Here is an 18,916-nt window from a genome sequence, read left to right as displayed (position 1 = left end):
GAGAGTTGGCCTTCTTAAGAACAGACTCGGCCATGGAGCAAAATGACAGATTTTGGTCTATAGTAATCCCAAGATACTTGATAGATGAAGTTGATTCAATGGATGTACCAGAACAGGTTATATGCAGGTTAGATTGTGACCTAAGCTTTTGCCTGGACCCAAATAAAATTGACTCGGTTTTACCCAAGTGCAGTGACAACTTATTGTCCAATAACCATTGGCTGACCAATTCCATATCATCTGTCAACGCCTTTTCAACAACAGATAAACTTTTACCAGATACCATGATACCAGAATCATCAACATATAAAAGCAATTTATTTTTGACCACAGCTGACATATCATTTACATAAATTAAAAAGAGAAGGGGTCCAAAGATTGAGCCCTAAGGAACCCCACATGTTATTTTGGAATTGGAAGAATAAGTACCAGAGACATCTACAAGCTGCTGTCTATCTGATAAATATGATTTGAACCAATTTAGGACGTCAATACTAAGACCTGATGCTTGCAGTTTCATTAAAAGAATGGAATGGTCGACTGTGTCAAACGCTTTCTGAAAATCCAGCGGCACCATACTAACAACATTACCTTTATCGTTGTCATACCTGATAAAGTTTGTAAGGTGAACTAGACAAGTATCAGTAGAGAAGCCACTCCTGAAACCTGATTGTAATTTATACAACAGATCTTTATCCTTAAAATAAGCTTCAACCTGGTCATAAACCACCTTTTCAAGGATTTTAGATACAACATTTAAAATGGACACAGGCCGGTAATTACCAACAGACAATTTGTCGTTCTTTTTATAAAGGGGAACAACTCTTGCAGATTTAAGATCATCAGGGACTTGACCTTGGATAAGAAATAAGTTTATGATATGAGCTAATGGACCAGCAATAACTGGGGATCCATCTCTGATAAAACGAGAAGGTATATCATCTAAGCCAGTAGCTTTTTTGACACCTAATGAAGTTAAGTATTTAAGAACTTTACTTTCAGAAACAATGGAAAAAGAAAAACTGTTTGCAAAAACACCCTTATTTGCATAATAAGTATTAACAAAATTCTTACTAAATTTATGCACACTTTCTGGCAACTTTTCAACAAGTTTACATGCAACTGTTGTATAAAATTTGTTGAATGATTCAGCAATAAGTTTTTTTTCAAAACACACATTATCATCGATATTTAAACAAATATTTGAACCAGTTGAAGATGAACCCTTCTTGGAAGGCAAACCAAGATTTTTAACAGTTTTCCATAAAGAGGTTGAGTCATTTTTGTACTCCTCGAGTGTATTAGTAAAATATTCCTTTTTTGATTTGACAATAAGATTCTGAACTTTGTTCCTGAGAGTCTTAAATGATTCATAATTATCACAGTTTCTATCACATTTATATTTATTAAAAGCTTTATCCCTATCATTAATCGCACTAAGAATGTCTGAGTCAATCCATGGTTCTGTTCTCTGTTTAATTCTAGTCTGTTTCACAGGAGTTATATTGTCTATCACAGATAAAAGTAACTGTTTAAATATATTCCAGGCATCATTTACACTATCACTCAGCAAAACAGGAGACCAGTCAGTAGCTAGAAGACTAGCCTGAAAGTCATCTTTGTTATATTTTTTCAAAGATCTTAAAGTGACATTTTTATGAGAACAAATAGGAATTTTACTGACTTTTCTTGTACAAAATATTAAGCTATGATCACTAAATGAAGTATGAATTACACCTGACTGAGTAATTTTATCATTATCAGACACAAATATCAAATCAATAATAGTTGCACTTGTAGTACTAACTCTAGTAGGTTCTGAGATCAATTGTTTGTAATGAAACATATTAATAAATGACTTAAAACATTGCAAAAGAGGATAAGACTTAACTTTAGACACATCTGTATTAAAATTTCCTAATATTATAGATTCACATTGTAAAAAGTCACTACTTGACGAGCATAAAGAGTCTAAAATTGTATAAAAGTTGTGTTGCACAGGAGGTCTATAAATAACACCACATAAGATAGGTTTTGATTTTGGCAAAAGTATATCAATCCATGTAGCTTCTAATTCTTCATGATTGAGATCATCGCGTGTGTTGAATGATAAATCCTTCCTGATATATATACAAACGCCACCGCCTTGTCTGTTCCGATCCCTGCGCTGAATACAATAGTTGTTGATGTTAACCTCTGAATCTGGAACTGAGTCATCTAACCAGGTTTCGGAAACACAAATACATGCGGCTCTAGATGTACGAGCTACAGAATTAATTTCATGTAGTTTTGGTAAAAGACTTCTAGTGTTGACACATGTAGTAATATTACTGATAGATCTTACTGATTATAGTGTTTGCCTATCTTAAACTTTCTTTCAGATTCAAAGATTGGTGAACTTTTGATGCGTCTTGGGTACGGGGAGAATGTTCCTGCATTTCAAGCTCAAAGGGTAGATAATTAAAGCTTTCCTTTATATTTCAAATGTGTAAGTTATATCTGTATTTTGAACTGCCTCTGGTCTGCAGGGTACTGTAAAATGGTCAAAAAATAATAAGGTAATCCCTTTACAATAGCTGTTGTAAAATAATTAAAATTCCGTGTAGTTATCTGGTTGCAGCCAATTGGAAACTGTTTTTTCTGTTTCTAAATCTACAAAACATGAAGATTTGATATTTGGCATGTGACATACTATGATAGGTCATATTTGATGGAATACCCTTTTTCGTGTAATTGTTTCTGTATTATCTACATAAGGACTACTACAGTACAGGATACTACAGTTGACTCTCCTTAACGCAATTTTATGATCTTCGCCTGTTGTGTCTGGCTTTTCATAGGAAAGTCCAGTACTGGTAATATTATGTCATTTTTAAGCTTCATCTTTGGAATTTAAACCATACAGATTTGTGTGAAGAATGATAATTCTAAACTTTCACAGTAATATTGATGATTTCGAATATGACCCAGTGACCTACATTTTGATCATTTAAAGCTGCACTCTCACAAATACAAAAAGACTATTTTGACTGTTTTTATTCTAATTTTCTGTGATTGAGCCAATTTTTGCATAAATGCCTGGAAACCAGTGGTATGTGACTGTTGACAAAAATATCATATTTCAGTATTTCTTTTTTACATTGGATATTTGATGTTTTCGCTTACTTACACATGATTTTTTCTACAGTTTCCAAACTATTGAGATCGGTTATATAGTGAGTTATCTTATTTGCCTGAGCTGAATGCACTGACACCATAATAAGCTGATTCTAATACAAAACAAAAAATATCAGAACTGTCAAACTGTGAAAGTGCATTATTTAAACAACTTTTATCATTTTGTGTGCTGATTTCAGATCTATATTGGATGACTTTTGACTTTACCTAGTGCATTTCTGTAATGTTTGAATACATCTATTCCAGATCAAGTTGAGTTCATGTCCGTAGAAGATTTTCACAAAGTAATAATTAGATATATAAAAATAACGACATTTTTCCTAAGGATCGAAATTCTTTGTTTATAGACTAATACACCACTATACAACCATCGAAACAGTTTGTTTAAAAAAAATGGCACAAAGGTCCACCACACCTAGACATTTGCTAAACAGTCATATAACGGGTAAGCCTGTGCTGATAAGTTAGTTCATTTCCGATGTATAACGTTAAAGGTGAACAGTGGTTTTGAAAATTTGATATAACAAGAAAATGAGCAAAACTGTTGACCGACATTGGTCAAAAACATACATATCTGCATATAGTTATGTTTAAAATATATAATAGAACAGTTTATTAATATTATAATTTATATATATACACACACAAACAATGTAACTCGTCTTCCTAACCACATACTTCAAAACAAACTTGGTGAATGAACAGGTAATACAAACTTTGAAATAGTAGCATATGGATATAAGTAATATAAGTAATATGATGAAATAATGTGTATGAAACAGTTTTTGCCAAATGTGACCCACATTTACACGAGGTCGAGATTTTATCAAGGGATACATCCTGATCAAGTTCATATATAACTAACCAATCCGTTCCAATATATGGTTTCGGACGGGAAAAAAATGTGACGGGCGGACGAAAGGACGGGTGGAACGACGGACAACGCCAAAACAATATCCGCCTCCCGACACAGCCCAAGGTTCAATGCATTTATAATTCTGATCACACTGTAATGTCGATTCAAACATTTATTTTCATAAAAATAAGATAATCAGACAATATTCGATACAAATTGTCTTTATTGGTAAAATACACTCTCTAGTGAATCCTTTAGTTGTTTAATGCGTTGTTAATATTATGTTTTTATTACTTTAGTTTTGTACTCAATATATGTATGATGTCCATTTGCTTCTACACAGAGAAAATCGCTTTAATTGAAAATAATTAGGCAATCCCTTTACAATAGCTGTTGTAAGATAATTAAAATTCCGTGTAGTTATCTGGTGGCAGCCAAATGGAAACTGTTTTTTCTGTTTCTAAATCTACAAAACATGAAGATTTGATATTTGGCATGTGACATACTATGATAGGTCATATTTGATGGAATACCCTTTTTCGTGTTATTGTTTCTGTATTGTCTACAATAAGGACTACTACAGTACAGGATAATACAGATGACTCTCCTTAACGCTTTAATTGAAATGCAATACTTATGTGAAAAACTACAGAAACCAGCTCAGTAGCTAAAATTTAAACATAAACCCCGTTGAATGTCACAGGGTAAACGCCAAAGACATAGAACACAGAAACAAAAATATCGCAAACAAGAAAATGAAACAACAGCACAAAATTCACATTCCAGTCTACGTGCACACATCTCACGTTTTTACCAACAATCCTGAATAAACAAAAAAAAACGTAAAAGGTTAAACTTATCAAAGTATGCATTATTTCGAGGAAAATTTAATAATAAAACAAATAATGATAAACTTATAGGTTAACCCCAAGTACTTCAATTATTAGAGATCCCAACTCTATCTGCAGACGGAAGGATACAATTTAGAGTATCTAATGCAAAAACTTTTCACGTTTCAACACATTTTGTGTGAAACAAAACAAAAGTAACATAGAAGTCAAGCGAAATAATTAGATCTGTGTATTGATTCACATCTTCTAATTGCAGGAGACAACAATTATTGAATCATTTAAAAGTGTAAGCATTTGAAAACACATACAAGCTTGACTAATAATTATTACTAAACGAAAACGAATTACTTTAAAATATTTTGTCTTTTAAATGGTTCAGGGTAAATTTGCGACAGTCTATTTTTTAAATCATAACTATTCTTTTGGTCCAATGTGGCATGTCTGTAAATTAGTATACGCTGGTACTCTCATGATTCACTTGATCATTTTCCGTGTTTGGATCTCTTGTTTTTTAATTTCTTGTTAGCCGCCTTATGGCCCCGGTCACCACCGTCTTTAGGCACTTCAGGCTCGGTTGATTTGACAGCAGTTTTCCACAACGTAAACAAAGAATGCAGCGGTGATTCCAAATGGAACATGTCTGAACAATCAGTGATTGCCGATGTGTCGAGACATTTGAAGACATTGCACATGAACGTACAGTTGAAGAGAACTCCAGGGCTGGGGAGGTCCACAGGAGACATCAGGGCCTGATTTAGGTACAGTACACTCAGGTAGCAGGTCTGTAACTGTGCGAAACCGTGAATTATCTGTGTTCCTTTGCTTCCCCATGCTGCTTGATCAGTACGTGCGTTTCGGTGAATTGCCATTTTACTAACAAACTGTTTCACTCGAGTGTAACCTTGGTCTTCAATTGCGTTTACGATACTTGGGACCAAGCATGGTGTGTTGGTGCTCCTTTTCATTCCCATAATTGCACAACGTGCAATAAAATCAAGCCGATTACAGCGGCATTCAAATGGTTATCTGTAACCTTCGGATCTGCTTTTGTCCACCAATAGCGTAGGACACCTATGAAGAACGTAGAACACGGGTCGTCAGACACAGATTCAGTTAATTCTGAATTCAGTCCTAAAGCACCAAATATTATGTTTTGCCTTTCCTCTACGGTAATATCTGGGACATTGTGCAACGATGGAACCTTTAAAGATTGAAATCCATACAAAACCTCCGTCGTAGGCTTAATATAGATCTTCATCCTATCGCCTTGCTGTCTGTCGCTTTCTTCTATGCAACTTTTCCTTGTGCCTTTTGAATCTACTACATTGTCCGTCTTGACCTTTGCAGCTTTAGATTTGGGCCTAAGGAATACCGTTGTTAAACCATACAGGACACTTCTGATGTATCGGGAGCAAACATACGTTGAAGGTTCAGCCAAATGTTCTATCTGACAATCAAAGATTACTTTGTGGTTCACAGCTACATTTTGCAGAAAAGTCGCCATTTGGCAGGTTCTTAACATCTCAGAACTCCACACTGGCAATGCTGTCTTAGTGATGTAATCATTCAGTGTTCCTAAATCGAGTTTCGATATGTCACTTGTGTTTGAAACGAAGAACTTGGCCACATCCATACTGGTGAAATCTGCGATGTTTGTGAAACTATCTATAGAGTACCGAATGGCACCTCGCATTTCCGATTTCTGACCGGTTGGTAGGTCTGCAACATATTCCAAAACGTACTTAACAGCGTCTTCTACCAATTGTACGCCCATTGACCAATGTACTACTGACGTCATTCGAGCCCTGGCCCTCAGATTAAGAGGAATATCTTTATACTGTCTGCATATTGCTGTATAGAAATCCTTCAAAATGTTTTCATCTACATAATCATTACCACTAAATGTAGCAAAAATTGGTAGGAACTCACGCGGACCATGGACCCTCTCAATTAAACGGCTGTATTGGTAATGCTTTACAGAGATGTATAAATATTCATGTTCGGTTGGTAAAGTCCCTGGTTCAAGCATGGTACACTGCTCTGTATGTGTGTTATAAAGCCGCAATTTCATGTCGATATAGTATATACCGCCATATCGGATAGGTATAAATCCTCGATTCAGCTGAAAAGTGAAGAAATCGCTATCATTACTAAGAACTGGACAATTCCACTTGTTGGCCAACACTGCTATTTCTCTGTTTGCCTCATATAGACACGTGACGTGTGGTATTTGAAGCTCACGCAAGATATGGCAGAACGTTTCATCACATAAAATCGGTAGAACGTGTTCATCGCTTGCTTCAGGGCCCTTCTCACATATTAGACCAGCGCGCTCTCTTCTAGACGCCTTACGTTTTACCACAGTGTTCCATTTTCTATTATCTGGGTTATACCCGCCATCCATGACAACGTACGGCTCCACCTTACATGCCCGGAGTGTGCTGAAGAATGTTTTACACTTGTTTGCATAATTGTCATAGTCCCCACCATATTCGCTTGGTACATGATAAAAGTTATATATGAAGTGGTGCAGATTTGAGCCATCAATGATGAGTCGAGTGTCGTGTAGTTTGAAATCAGCAAGGAGGACATCCTTGTTTTCGTCTATTAGTGAAAATAAACCTCGCACGCCCATCGTTCACCTAACAGGATATGGAATCGAACGCTCTGCAATTGGATAACGTGTTATCGTAAGACATTTTGAGATAATACAACGAAATGTGTCCTACTGACCTTAATGCTTTGGTCATTGTTTTTCAAAGTTATCTGACTTACGCAGCAATTTTGGTCAAACTTTGGAAGATCATCTTTACAATATTAAGTATGGCTATTTCGATGAATTAAAATGTTTTGAACCGAATACGTAAAGCAGTTATATCAAATTTGAAAAATTAACTTCCATTTTAGGTAGTATTTCCCACAGGGACTTATCGGGTGTCGGTACTGACATGTCTTCACAGACAGAACCGGATCCCCGATACCCCTTATTTGGTCTGGCATGCTTAATCCAGGCACGCGATATGTCATAAAAGTTATGCAATAAACCGTGAAACTGATCTGAATTCTGCCTGCCGGAAGGCTGTAAATTATCTGCTCCATCTAAAAAAAATAGGTATTTATTTCTAAATGATATTATAATTCGATGCAGTGTAGTTTACTTTACATTTTCTATTTAACCTAGTAATAACGTAGTTTTTTATTAGAAATTAACCGGATGAGTTAAGATAAATGATATTATTATGTCACTAAATAAATTATCATTGTTGGCGTTTGTATGTTGTTAAATTAAATATAAATTATTAAATTATTGTAAGGTTTTTAAATGATATTCTTCCGTATTTCATACATATGGTTGAAAGAGTGGACAATATTAGTGAATGAAAACTTGATCATTTGAATCTGGCTTGAGTGAATTGATATCATTTGATCATCATCACTCTGGCGTGAGAATAACCACTTTATTCAAATATTTAGTACACTTCTGGTTAAAATTCATCTTTTCATTCCTGTCACTCTCATGTAAATGCGAATTTTCAGCTTGACCTTTGGCCAACTGACTCTAAAATCAATAGATTTTATATCATGGTCATGACCTACCTACCTAGAAAGTTTAAGATCCCTGAGACTAAGTCATCTTCATATAGTGACCGATAACCGATTTTCAATTCAAGGTATTATTCAGGTCACCACGACATTGCCCTGTGACTAATTGGCATTAAAATCAAAGGCATGATGTGCGTGTCATTACCGACCTGCCTACACAGTTTAAGAACACTGGGTCACAGATTTTGATCGGAAACCATGGGACCGGACGGATGGACGTACAGACGATCAGGTTTATTAGCTTTATGCAACCCTAAGGGGCAATGAAATCCCAGCTGCTGTAATACTAACAATTATAAACTTAAGGTTTAATGTTTTTAGATATGAGTTAAGTGTTACACAAGATTAGGATGAATTTCAGAAGCATATATGTGAAAAATAATCTTATTCGATATATATTTATTTTCGCTAAATTCCGGCATTTTTCTTGCTTAGTCGATGTTTCTCATTTTGGCACAGGTGTTTCTCTCGATTGTTTTACCCTATATATAATCTAATGACAAGGGATATCACACTGATTGTTTTTAGACCTTAAAAGAACAATATTGAAACAGGCTGAAACATTGTACAGGTTGAAATCGAAAAAAAACAACGTTATCGAACGAAGCTATTGCGTAGTGGCGGAGCTAGCGAGGGCAGAATGTAAAGTTTAACTACTTTTTATGTTTTCAAGCAAACGCCGTATATCGTTAATCGTAAGTAAGATTGCCATACTTAATTTATAATACTAGTATTCATTTTACAATTGAAATTTCTTCATTTTACAAAACTGATTAGATCCGTGCACCAACTGTATACATATCCATAATAATATTTTTTACGGTTGCCCCAGCCCCAAATATGAATTTCTGGAACCGCCACAGTAACCTATATTATGAATTGATTTCCCATGGACTCAGATTAAGGAACAAACACAGAAGACTGTTTCGGCTATACACTGCAATTCAAGGTTCGGCTTTAGTATCCGATTTGGCGTAAGATGATTTTGCGTTGATATTCAATTACATTGAAGTGATTCTACGTCATTGACCAGTGTATAAAAACTATGTGCATATTTCACTTTTAAGATGCTGGTAAGTTTTGATGTCTGCCGGAGAAAGAGTGTCTCCATTTCCGTAAAATATTGACTCTCCCTTTGAAATAATGACTCCCCACGATCGTGTCTAAATCGGAAATTTCATTAACCGGGTTTTCACATTGTGAAACCTAGTTATTAGAATGACGAACGTCGTTCTTTGAACGGGCGGACGGACGGGCGGCATCACCTATAAAACTGAAAAACTTTAGCTTGGGTTGACATATCTTGACCAAACTTGGTATATATGAAGAGTTTATGGAATGTTCTTTCCCTAACGATTGGTTACATGATGAGTAGAACATAAAGGAGGTCAGCGCCTCTCCAATGGTCTTTATAGAGTCCATGTGTGTGTGACCTTAGCACAAATGCCCAAGAGAGAGAATTTACCCGACTCCCCAAATTGTCTAGCAATACAGATTTTGGTTATTATTCTTTTACCGAAACAGACATTGCCTTAAAATGGCTTGTTATACAATTTTAAGATAAAATTACAAAATGTTATTTAAGCTTTAACAGAAGTAACCACTTTAAAGTGACACTGTTATTTAAATTCAACACATACACATTTATAATAAACTTAAGTTTTAAGTGTTCAACCTTTAACTGCTTTCTAGATAGTGCATTTACAAAAAAACTATTAATTACTGATAACAAGATTGTGATTTTTATAGCTGAAAATGCAAAAAATAATAAATAATTTATGAGTTCTATAAGATTTAGAGTGATCTACTATCGTTTAATAAGATAGAAATACCGTGTTTTCTGCACCTTTCTTTCAAATTAAACACCGTATCCTTCATAAGAACCATTGTTTTTGATATTTATTTTATCCTTTTCGGTATATTAAAACAATTGTTTTAATTATGGTACATCTTTAACACAAAATATTTATATCGCTTTATAAATTATATAAGAAAATTAAAACATAAAATAAAACAATATTGTACTCACAAAACTATTGAACTAATATATTCATCTATCATCCTTTGTGTCATAGAAAATGTAGTCTATACGGTGCTTTCTCAAAATATCTTTAGGTCAACTTAACGTTCGCTCCCTCAGCGAAATTCTAACTAATACATAGATCTACAACTGTATCAGTGAGTATCCAAGTTTATATCAGTAACAATAACAACGTAATACAGGTAAATTTTCAGAAAATTGCCGTGCACATCATACTGCAAATTCTACCCTCTACGTTCGACACTTGTTTTCTGAAAATCTGCTTGTGATTATTCCTGCACATAAAGAACCATTTACACACACATATAATTTTCCCAGGAATATTACTACCTGGATACTTGTAACGATGAAGTAAACATCCAAATGATGATATAAAAAGTGCAGTCATCTCTGAAAACACGCACAAAAAAACAACTTATATTTGTTTTAGCTTAAACTGGATGTTTGTCGGGAATTATATTTATATATATATATATACATCAAGATATATATATATCAATAACATACAGTACTATTTCGCTCTTCATGACTATAATTAAACTGTACATGGTTTATCAACTGTCATATAGGATAAGTACTTTGAAAATAAATAAAATGAAATATACCTGAGAGGTAAGGATAATTGTTTTGACCGTATTAAGTGCAATATCAAATTCCGTTCAGACGATATGCTTTCAATAACTTGTCCCTTTTTGCCAGATATCATTTTTTAACCCTTTACTATCTGTTTTCTCATAAACATACATATCTGGTTTGCCCCTGTAGTTTCCATTCTAATAGTTCTACTGTCGATATCATACGATCAAGAGAATACATCTGATCAGTTACAAACGATGGTGAGTTCACATTCTTTATGCCAAGCGCAAAACAAAACTTTATATTGGCTGCTTACACAAAATATCCTGAGACCCTTAGGTCACCTTCATGCTCGCATCGTCAGCGAAATTTGTCACTCACTGGAAACCATTGTATCGTAATTGTCACATTCAATCATGCTATTATGGAAACAACTTTTGGGTTTATCAACCATGCCATAATAAAAGCAACCTATCTGTTTGCGTATGTTGTTGATTATTAAAGAATTGTATGTGTTATCATATCCTTAGGTTATTGGCTGTAAGTAGTAATCATAAAATGTAATACTTTTGATGTGTAAAAATACTTAAGTCATAAAAACATATATTAAATATTATTTATACGATATGCCCTGTATAATGATTCACCAGTACAATTAAAGGATATACAGTTGCAAAAAATGTCTTATTTGATAATGTCACCTGCTTGGAGCGTTATCCTATGATTGAAAGATGCTGAAAGAATACATTTATCATGAGATTGATGCTACAAGAGCAGTAGCATGCATTTCAATATTATTCAAAGAATAAAGCTAATCGTTAGTATTTTGCCTTTTTTTAGTTTTAGATATTTGATTCGAAAACGGTAGTGTTGTCTTAAAGTGTTATGCAAAACATAACTTGGTAAATAGAGGTACGAAATAACTGTAACTTAAAACTGTTGATTTGCCATTGTATAATCTACGCTTAAGAACATGAGGCAAATCTGAATTCAGTATCACTGAATAGCATCAAAGACTTCATTTGCTAAGTTTACAAAGGGAAATTCAAAAATTAAAGCTTGCCGGACCATAAACTAGTGATTTATCGGTGGGAGTTTTTGTTTGACCTATAGTTTGTGCTTAAAAATAAACAACAAGTGGTAGTAAATGCATTTGTTTTAAATACTACCAATTAACCATACATTTTATTGAAAAAAAAAACGAAATTTGCAATAATGTGGCTTACCGCACTGCTCCATGCCTCTAAATATACATTAGAGTTTTAGCCATGTTGTAAACAGGACATGGTGCGGAAGAACATTGGGCACACTGGGTCGGGCTATGAAGAACTTGAACATAATGAATTGGTATTTTTTATGTTATCACTGCAGTTACACAAAATACCAGTCCTGGTGATGGTCAAAATCATGTGACTGCCTTCTAAAATGGCACGCATACAATTAGGCGCGCTTTTTTTTTAAATCTTTAATTTAATGTAATTTTATAATAAAACAATAGATAAAGTTGGACTTTCTATATATAATTATATATAATATCTTAATATATAAAATATGAATTATATCTCTGCTGTATATCTATGAACGGTATAACTTACGCACAAAACTTTGATGTTTTTATGATTCGTTAATAATAATAATGTACTCTTCATGTACAATTAAATCCAATAGTTAATGCCTAGTTTAGACTGAGTTTTTTTCTTTAAATCTATGGAACACAAGAATCAAGCTCGAACGCAAATAAGCATATTTGTCATCCATATGAACGTCAACTTATTTCGATTGCCTTATAGATCTATTTATTGTAACATATACATCTAATATAAAGCGAACATTAATTATAAGCTTAGTTATATTTATTTATAAACATAATGAATAATAATATGTAATCGATATGAAAGAGTATATTTTAAAATGATTAATTAACTATACTGATATAGAATTAACATAATTCGACTTAACTAAACCGGGTTTATGTTTAAACTTTTTGCTACTGAGCATGTTTTTGTAGCTTTTTGCATAAATATTAAACGTGGAAGATCACTGACCCTTCCTCAACGAACTTAATTCCAACATTTTAGTGGTAGTTGTGTCCCCTTGACCAACTTAAGTCGCAATGGAAACCCTCTAGGCTGATTATTTACTGGCAAATTTTATAATAAATCAAATTGTTCGGTACACAAGGAAGTCGGCTAAGTATGATATTAAACTATATCAGTTTTACTATCTTTCATGTAGAAACACTATGTTGATCTATGCTGTATTCACACTCGCTCTTATTTTACTTATTTTAAAAGCATGATATCTATATGCTGATAAATTATTAAAAAGTATTAACATTCTCAGACTGAAAAAAGTTGTACAGTATTATACATATTGGGCCTAATTCTTTAATATCGTTTTATAATATCTATCTTTGATATTAATATACATGTTACATTCCATCAACAAACGGATTTCACCCTCAAGCACTTGACAGAGAAAACAGATGTTACTTTATCTTCGTACATTTGACCATCTTCCTGTTTCGTTATGTAAACGATGGGAATTAAGTCTTAACCGAGTCGTAGTAGTTCTGTCTTTTTCTACATTAACAATGTTCAAGTATTTTTGCAATTCAATCTTCTGAATTATCTGTAAAACGTAGCTCTAGATGATTCCTTTATCTGACTAAAAAGCTTTTGAATAAAGTCATCTTTGACTCTTTGTTTAAACACGCTTATAAATACATTTTTGACACCATCACCGTATGCATACCATACCTCATTGAAGCCAAAATTACACAGCAAACCCTCAGTAAATTAACATTTTACTGACCGTTCCAAGGCGGTACCTAACAATCCTTGATAAACATACCTAGTTTTTTTATATATAGTATGTATGCAATGTGCTGTTTGTGGAGTTTTGTACTGTTTTTCCATGTTTCTTGTTTGTGATTATTTGTTTTATGTTCTATGTCTTTGGCGTTTACCCAGTGCCATTAAACCGGGTTTATGTTATAACTTTTTGCTACTGAGCTTGTTTCTGAAGATTTTCGCATAAATAATGTATCTTACACTGGCAGTCTAGTTCTTTTTCTATCAATGTCTCTTAACATCATTGTTAACACATTGTTGATAAGCATTCTTATCAGTGTATATATACTAAACTAGTTTGTGTGCACAAGCCCCATCAAACTCAAAAATGTATAATTCTCTCAGTGTTAGTTGCGTGATAATAAATATATATTTTTCTCTAATTTTCAATCAAATATTGAATATGGACAGGTGAAAAAAATATATCTAAAAATATGTTAGACACACAATGATAGGGATTGTTTTATTAAGACAACGGCCGTGCAACACAGGTTTTCAAGCTTTAGAAGTTTTCAATGTATATGTATACGCTGCCAATGGACAGAAACATATTTAAATACAAACATGTATAGACAATACAGAAACTGGGTTTTAAGAAAAAGACCTTAGATTTGTCCTTGAACCAAATAACATTTGCTTGCGGAACATATAGTACTTCTATATGACTTGTTTGTAATGTACGAACATTATATACATTGTTATTCATAACAAAGTGTCTAAATATGTATATTGCGCAGACATGCTATCGGGATACATACCGATTGTATGATTTAACATAAAACAGATCCTTTGGTCCAGTAATATAATATAAACTACCGCGACTATTACAGTAGACAAACGCATTATGACTAACAGGGTTGATGATGACCAGGAACAAAACTGGTAGACAAAAACACAAATGATGACCAGGGACAAGCCTGGTAGACAAAAGCATTAATGATGACCAGGGACAAGCCTGGTAGACAAAAACATTTATGATGACCAGGGACAAGCCTGGTAGACAAAAGCATTAATGATGACCAGGGACAAGCCTAGTATACAAAAGCATTAATGATGACCAAGGACAAGCCTAGTAGACAAAAGCATTAATGATGACCAGTGACAAGCCTGGTATACAAAAGCATTCATGATGACCAAGGACAAGCCTAGTAGACAAAAGCATTAATGATGACCAGTGACAAGCCTGGTAGACAAAAGCATTACTGATGATCTTGAAAAAGCCTTGTAGGGAAAAGCATAAATGATGACCAGTGACATGCCTGGTAGACAAAAGCATTAATGATGACCAGGGACAAGCTTGGTAGACAAAAGCATTAATGATGACCAGTGACAAGCCTGGTAGACAAAAGCATTAATGATGACCAGGGACAAGCCTGGTAGACAAAAGCATTAATGATGACCAGGGAAAAGCCTGGTAGACAAAAGCATTAATGATGACCAGGGACAAGCCTGGTAGACAAAAACATTAAAGATGACGAGTGACAAGCCTGGTAGACAAAAGCATTAATGATGACCAAGGACAAGCCTAGTAGACAAAAGCATTCATGATGACCAATGACAAGCCTAGTAGACAAAAGCATTATTGATGACCAGTGACAAGCCTGGTAGAAAAAAGCATTAATGATGACCAAGGACAAGCATAGTAGACAAAAGCATTAATGATAACCAGTGACAAGCCTGGTAGACAAAAGCATTAATGATGACCAGGGACAAGCCTAGTATACAAAAGCATTAATGATGACCAGTGACAAGCCTGGTAGACAAAAGCATTTATGATGACCAAGGACAAGCCTAGTAGACAAAAGCATTAATGATGACCAGTGACAAGCCTTGTAGACAAAAGTATTAATGATGACCAGTGACAAGCCTGGTAGACAAAAGCATAAATGATGACCAGGGACAAGCCTAGTATACAAAAGCATTAATGATGACCAGAGACAAGCCTGGTAGACAAAAGCATTAATTATGACCAGTGACAAGCCTGGTAGACAAAAGCATTACTGATGATCTTGAAAAAGCCTTGTAGGGAAAAGCATAAATGATGACCAGGGACAAGCCTGGTAGACAAAAGCATTACTGATGATCTTGAAAAAGCCTTGTAGACAAAAGCATTAATGATGACCAGGGACAAGCCTGGTAGACAAAAGCATTAATGATGACCAAGGACAAGCCTTGTAGACAAAAGCATTAATGATGACCAGTGACAAGCTTGGTAGACAAAAGCATTAATGATGACCAGGGAAAAGCCTGGTAGACAAAAGCATTAATGATGACCAGGGACAAGCCTGGTAGACAAAAACATTAAAGATGACCAGTGACAAGCCTGGTAGACAAAAGCATTAATGATGACCAAGGACAAGCCTAGTAGACAAAAGCATTTATGATGACCAAGGACAAGCCTAGTAGACAAAAGAATTATTGATGACCAGGGACAAGCCTAGTATACAAAAGCATTAATGATGACCAGTGACAAGCCTGGTAGACAAAAGCATTAATGATGGCCAGGGACAAGCCTTGTATACAAAAGCATTAATGATGACCAGTGACAAGCCTTGTAGACAAAAGCATTTATGATGACCAAGGACAAGCCTAGTAGACAAAAGCATTAATGATGACCAGTGACAAGCCTTGTAGACAAAAGTATTAATGATGGCCAGTGACAAGCCTGGTAGACAAAAGCATAAATGATGACCAGGGACAAGCCTAGTAGACAAAAGCATTAATGATGACCAGAGACAAGCCTGGTAGACAAAAACATTAATTATGACCAGTGACAAGCCTGGTAGACAAAAGCATTACTGATGATCTTGAAAAAGCCTTGTAGGGAAAAGCATAAATGATGACCAGGGACAAGTCTGGTAGACAAAAGCATTACTGATGATCTTGAAAAAGCCTAGTATACAAAAGCACTAATGATGACCAGGGACATGCCTGGTAGACAAAAACATTAATGATGACCAGGGACAAGCCTGGTAGACAAAAGCATTAATGATGACCAGTGACAAGCCTGGTAGACAAAAGCATTAATGATGACCAGGGACAAGCCTGGTAGACAAAAGCATTAATGATGACCAGGGACATGCCTGGTAGACAAAAGCATTAATGATGACCAGGGACAAGCCTGGTAGACAAAAACATTAAAGATGACCAGTGACAAGCCTGGTAGACAAAAGCATTAATGATGACCAAGGACAAGCCTAGTAGACAAAAGCATTTATGATGACCAAGGACAAGCCTAGTAGACAAAAGCATTATTGATGACCAGTGACAAGCCTGGTAGACAAAAGCATTTATGATGACCAAGGACAAGCCTAGTAGACAAAAGCATTTATGATGACCAAGGACAAGCCTGGTAGACAAAAGCATTAATGATGACCAAGGACAAGCCTAGTAGACAAAAGCATTAATGATGACCAGTGACAAGCCTGGTAGACAAAAGCATTTATGATGACCAAGGACAAGCCTGGTAGACAAAAGCATTTATGATGACCAAGGACAAGCCTGGTAGACAAAAGCATTAATGATGACCAAGGACAAGCCTAGTAGACAAAAGCATTAATGATGACCAGGGACAAGCCTAGTATACAAAAGCATTAATGATGACCAGTGACAAGCCTGGTAGACAAAAGAATTATTGATGACCAGGGACAAGCCTAGTATACAAAAGCATTAATGATGACCAGTGACAAGCCTGGTAGACAAAAGCATTTATGATGACCAAGGACAAGCCTGGTAGACAAAAGCATTTATGATGACCAAGGACAAGCCTGGTAGACAAAAGCATTAATGATGACCAAGGACAAGCCTAGTAGACAAAAGCATTAATGATGACCAGTGACAAGCCTGGTAGACAAAAGCATTAATGATGACCAGGGACAAGCCTAGTATACAAAAGCATTAATGATGACCAGTGACAAGCCCGGTAGACAAAAGCATTTATGATGACCAAGGACAAGCCTAGTAGACAAAAGCATTAATGATGACCAGTGACAAGCCTTGTAGACAAAAGTATTAATGATGACCAGTGACAAGCCTGGTAGACAAAAGCATAAATGATGACCAGGGACAAGCCTAGTATACAAAAGCATAAATGATGACCAGAGACAAGCCTGGTAGACAAAAGCATAAATGATGACCAGGGACAAGCCTAGTATACAAAAGCATAAATGATGACCAGAGACAAGCCTGGTAGACAAAAGCATTAATTATGACCAGTGACAAGCCTGGTAGACAAAAGCATGACTGATGATCTTAAAAAAGCCTTGTAGGCAAAAGCATTAATGATGACCAGGGACAAGCCTAGTATACAAAAGCATCAATGATGACCAGCGACAAGCCTGGTAGACAAAAGCATTACTGATGATCTTGAAAAAGTCTTGTAGGCAAAAGCATTAATGATGGCCAGGTAAAGGCTTAGTAGACAAAATACGGAATATTTACCTTTTATGAACAATGCGTAACAAGGGTACGTAACTTATAAATTGTCAACGGTGCAGACTTCCTAAGTTGGAAAGTGAATGAAAAATAGCAAACTGAAAGTGGAGTAACAGTCCTGTACATGTATGATTGATTTCTCTACACCAGATCGAAATAACGGTACCGTAACCTTGGATGCAAGAAGTTCAGTACTGTTCTTGGCTAATGAAGCAGACACCTTTAAAGACATTGTTCCCTGACTTTGAGTAAGTCCTATACATAATGCACCCAAAATGCGATTTTACGGACAAAGGATGAACTTCACAGAAACCGTATGATATTGTTTAACACTGAGTAATGGTACAGTCACACACACGAATATGCCCGTGCGTTGTGGTAAGGCGCGGATGGGATTGTTCTGTGTGTGGGGGGGGGGGGGTAACGAATGGGAAAGTGTAAGCATGTAACCCATTATATGCGACCCATAACCTTACAGAAGTCAAGTTTGCATATGCCTTTAAAATATCGTTCAAAAGTCGTTTCT

The 18,916-nt window shown here is 35.2% G+C and overlaps 1 protein-coding gene across 1 annotated transcript; it reads right to left on the bottom strand.

The window, feature by feature from the left end:
* Nucleotides 1-3,748: 3,748 nt before the first annotated feature.
* LOC128209942 (protein asteroid homolog 1-like) lies at nt 3,749-10,683 on the bottom strand. Its single transcript, XM_052914216.1, has 2 exons — nt 10,517-10,683; nt 3,749-7,551 (listed from the first exon to the last, which is right to left on the bottom strand). Exon 2 carries the CDS (start codon nt 7,517-7,519, stop codon nt 5,846-5,848), a length of 1,674 nt encoding a protein of 557 aa, XP_052770176.1. The 5' UTR covers nt 7,520-7,551; nt 10,517-10,683; the 3' UTR covers nt 3,749-5,845.
* Nucleotides 10,684-18,916: the final 8,233 nt, after the last annotated feature.

Source organism: Mya arenaria, chromosome 11 (genome assembly GCF_026914265.1).
Source record: "Mya arenaria isolate MELC-2E11 chromosome 11, ASM2691426v1".
NCBI classification, from domain to species: Eukaryota; Metazoa; Mollusca; class Bivalvia; order Myida; family Myidae; genus Mya; species Mya arenaria.
Note: the sequence above shows the minus strand (reverse complement) of the source record. Positions and strands in the feature narration are given on the sequence as shown.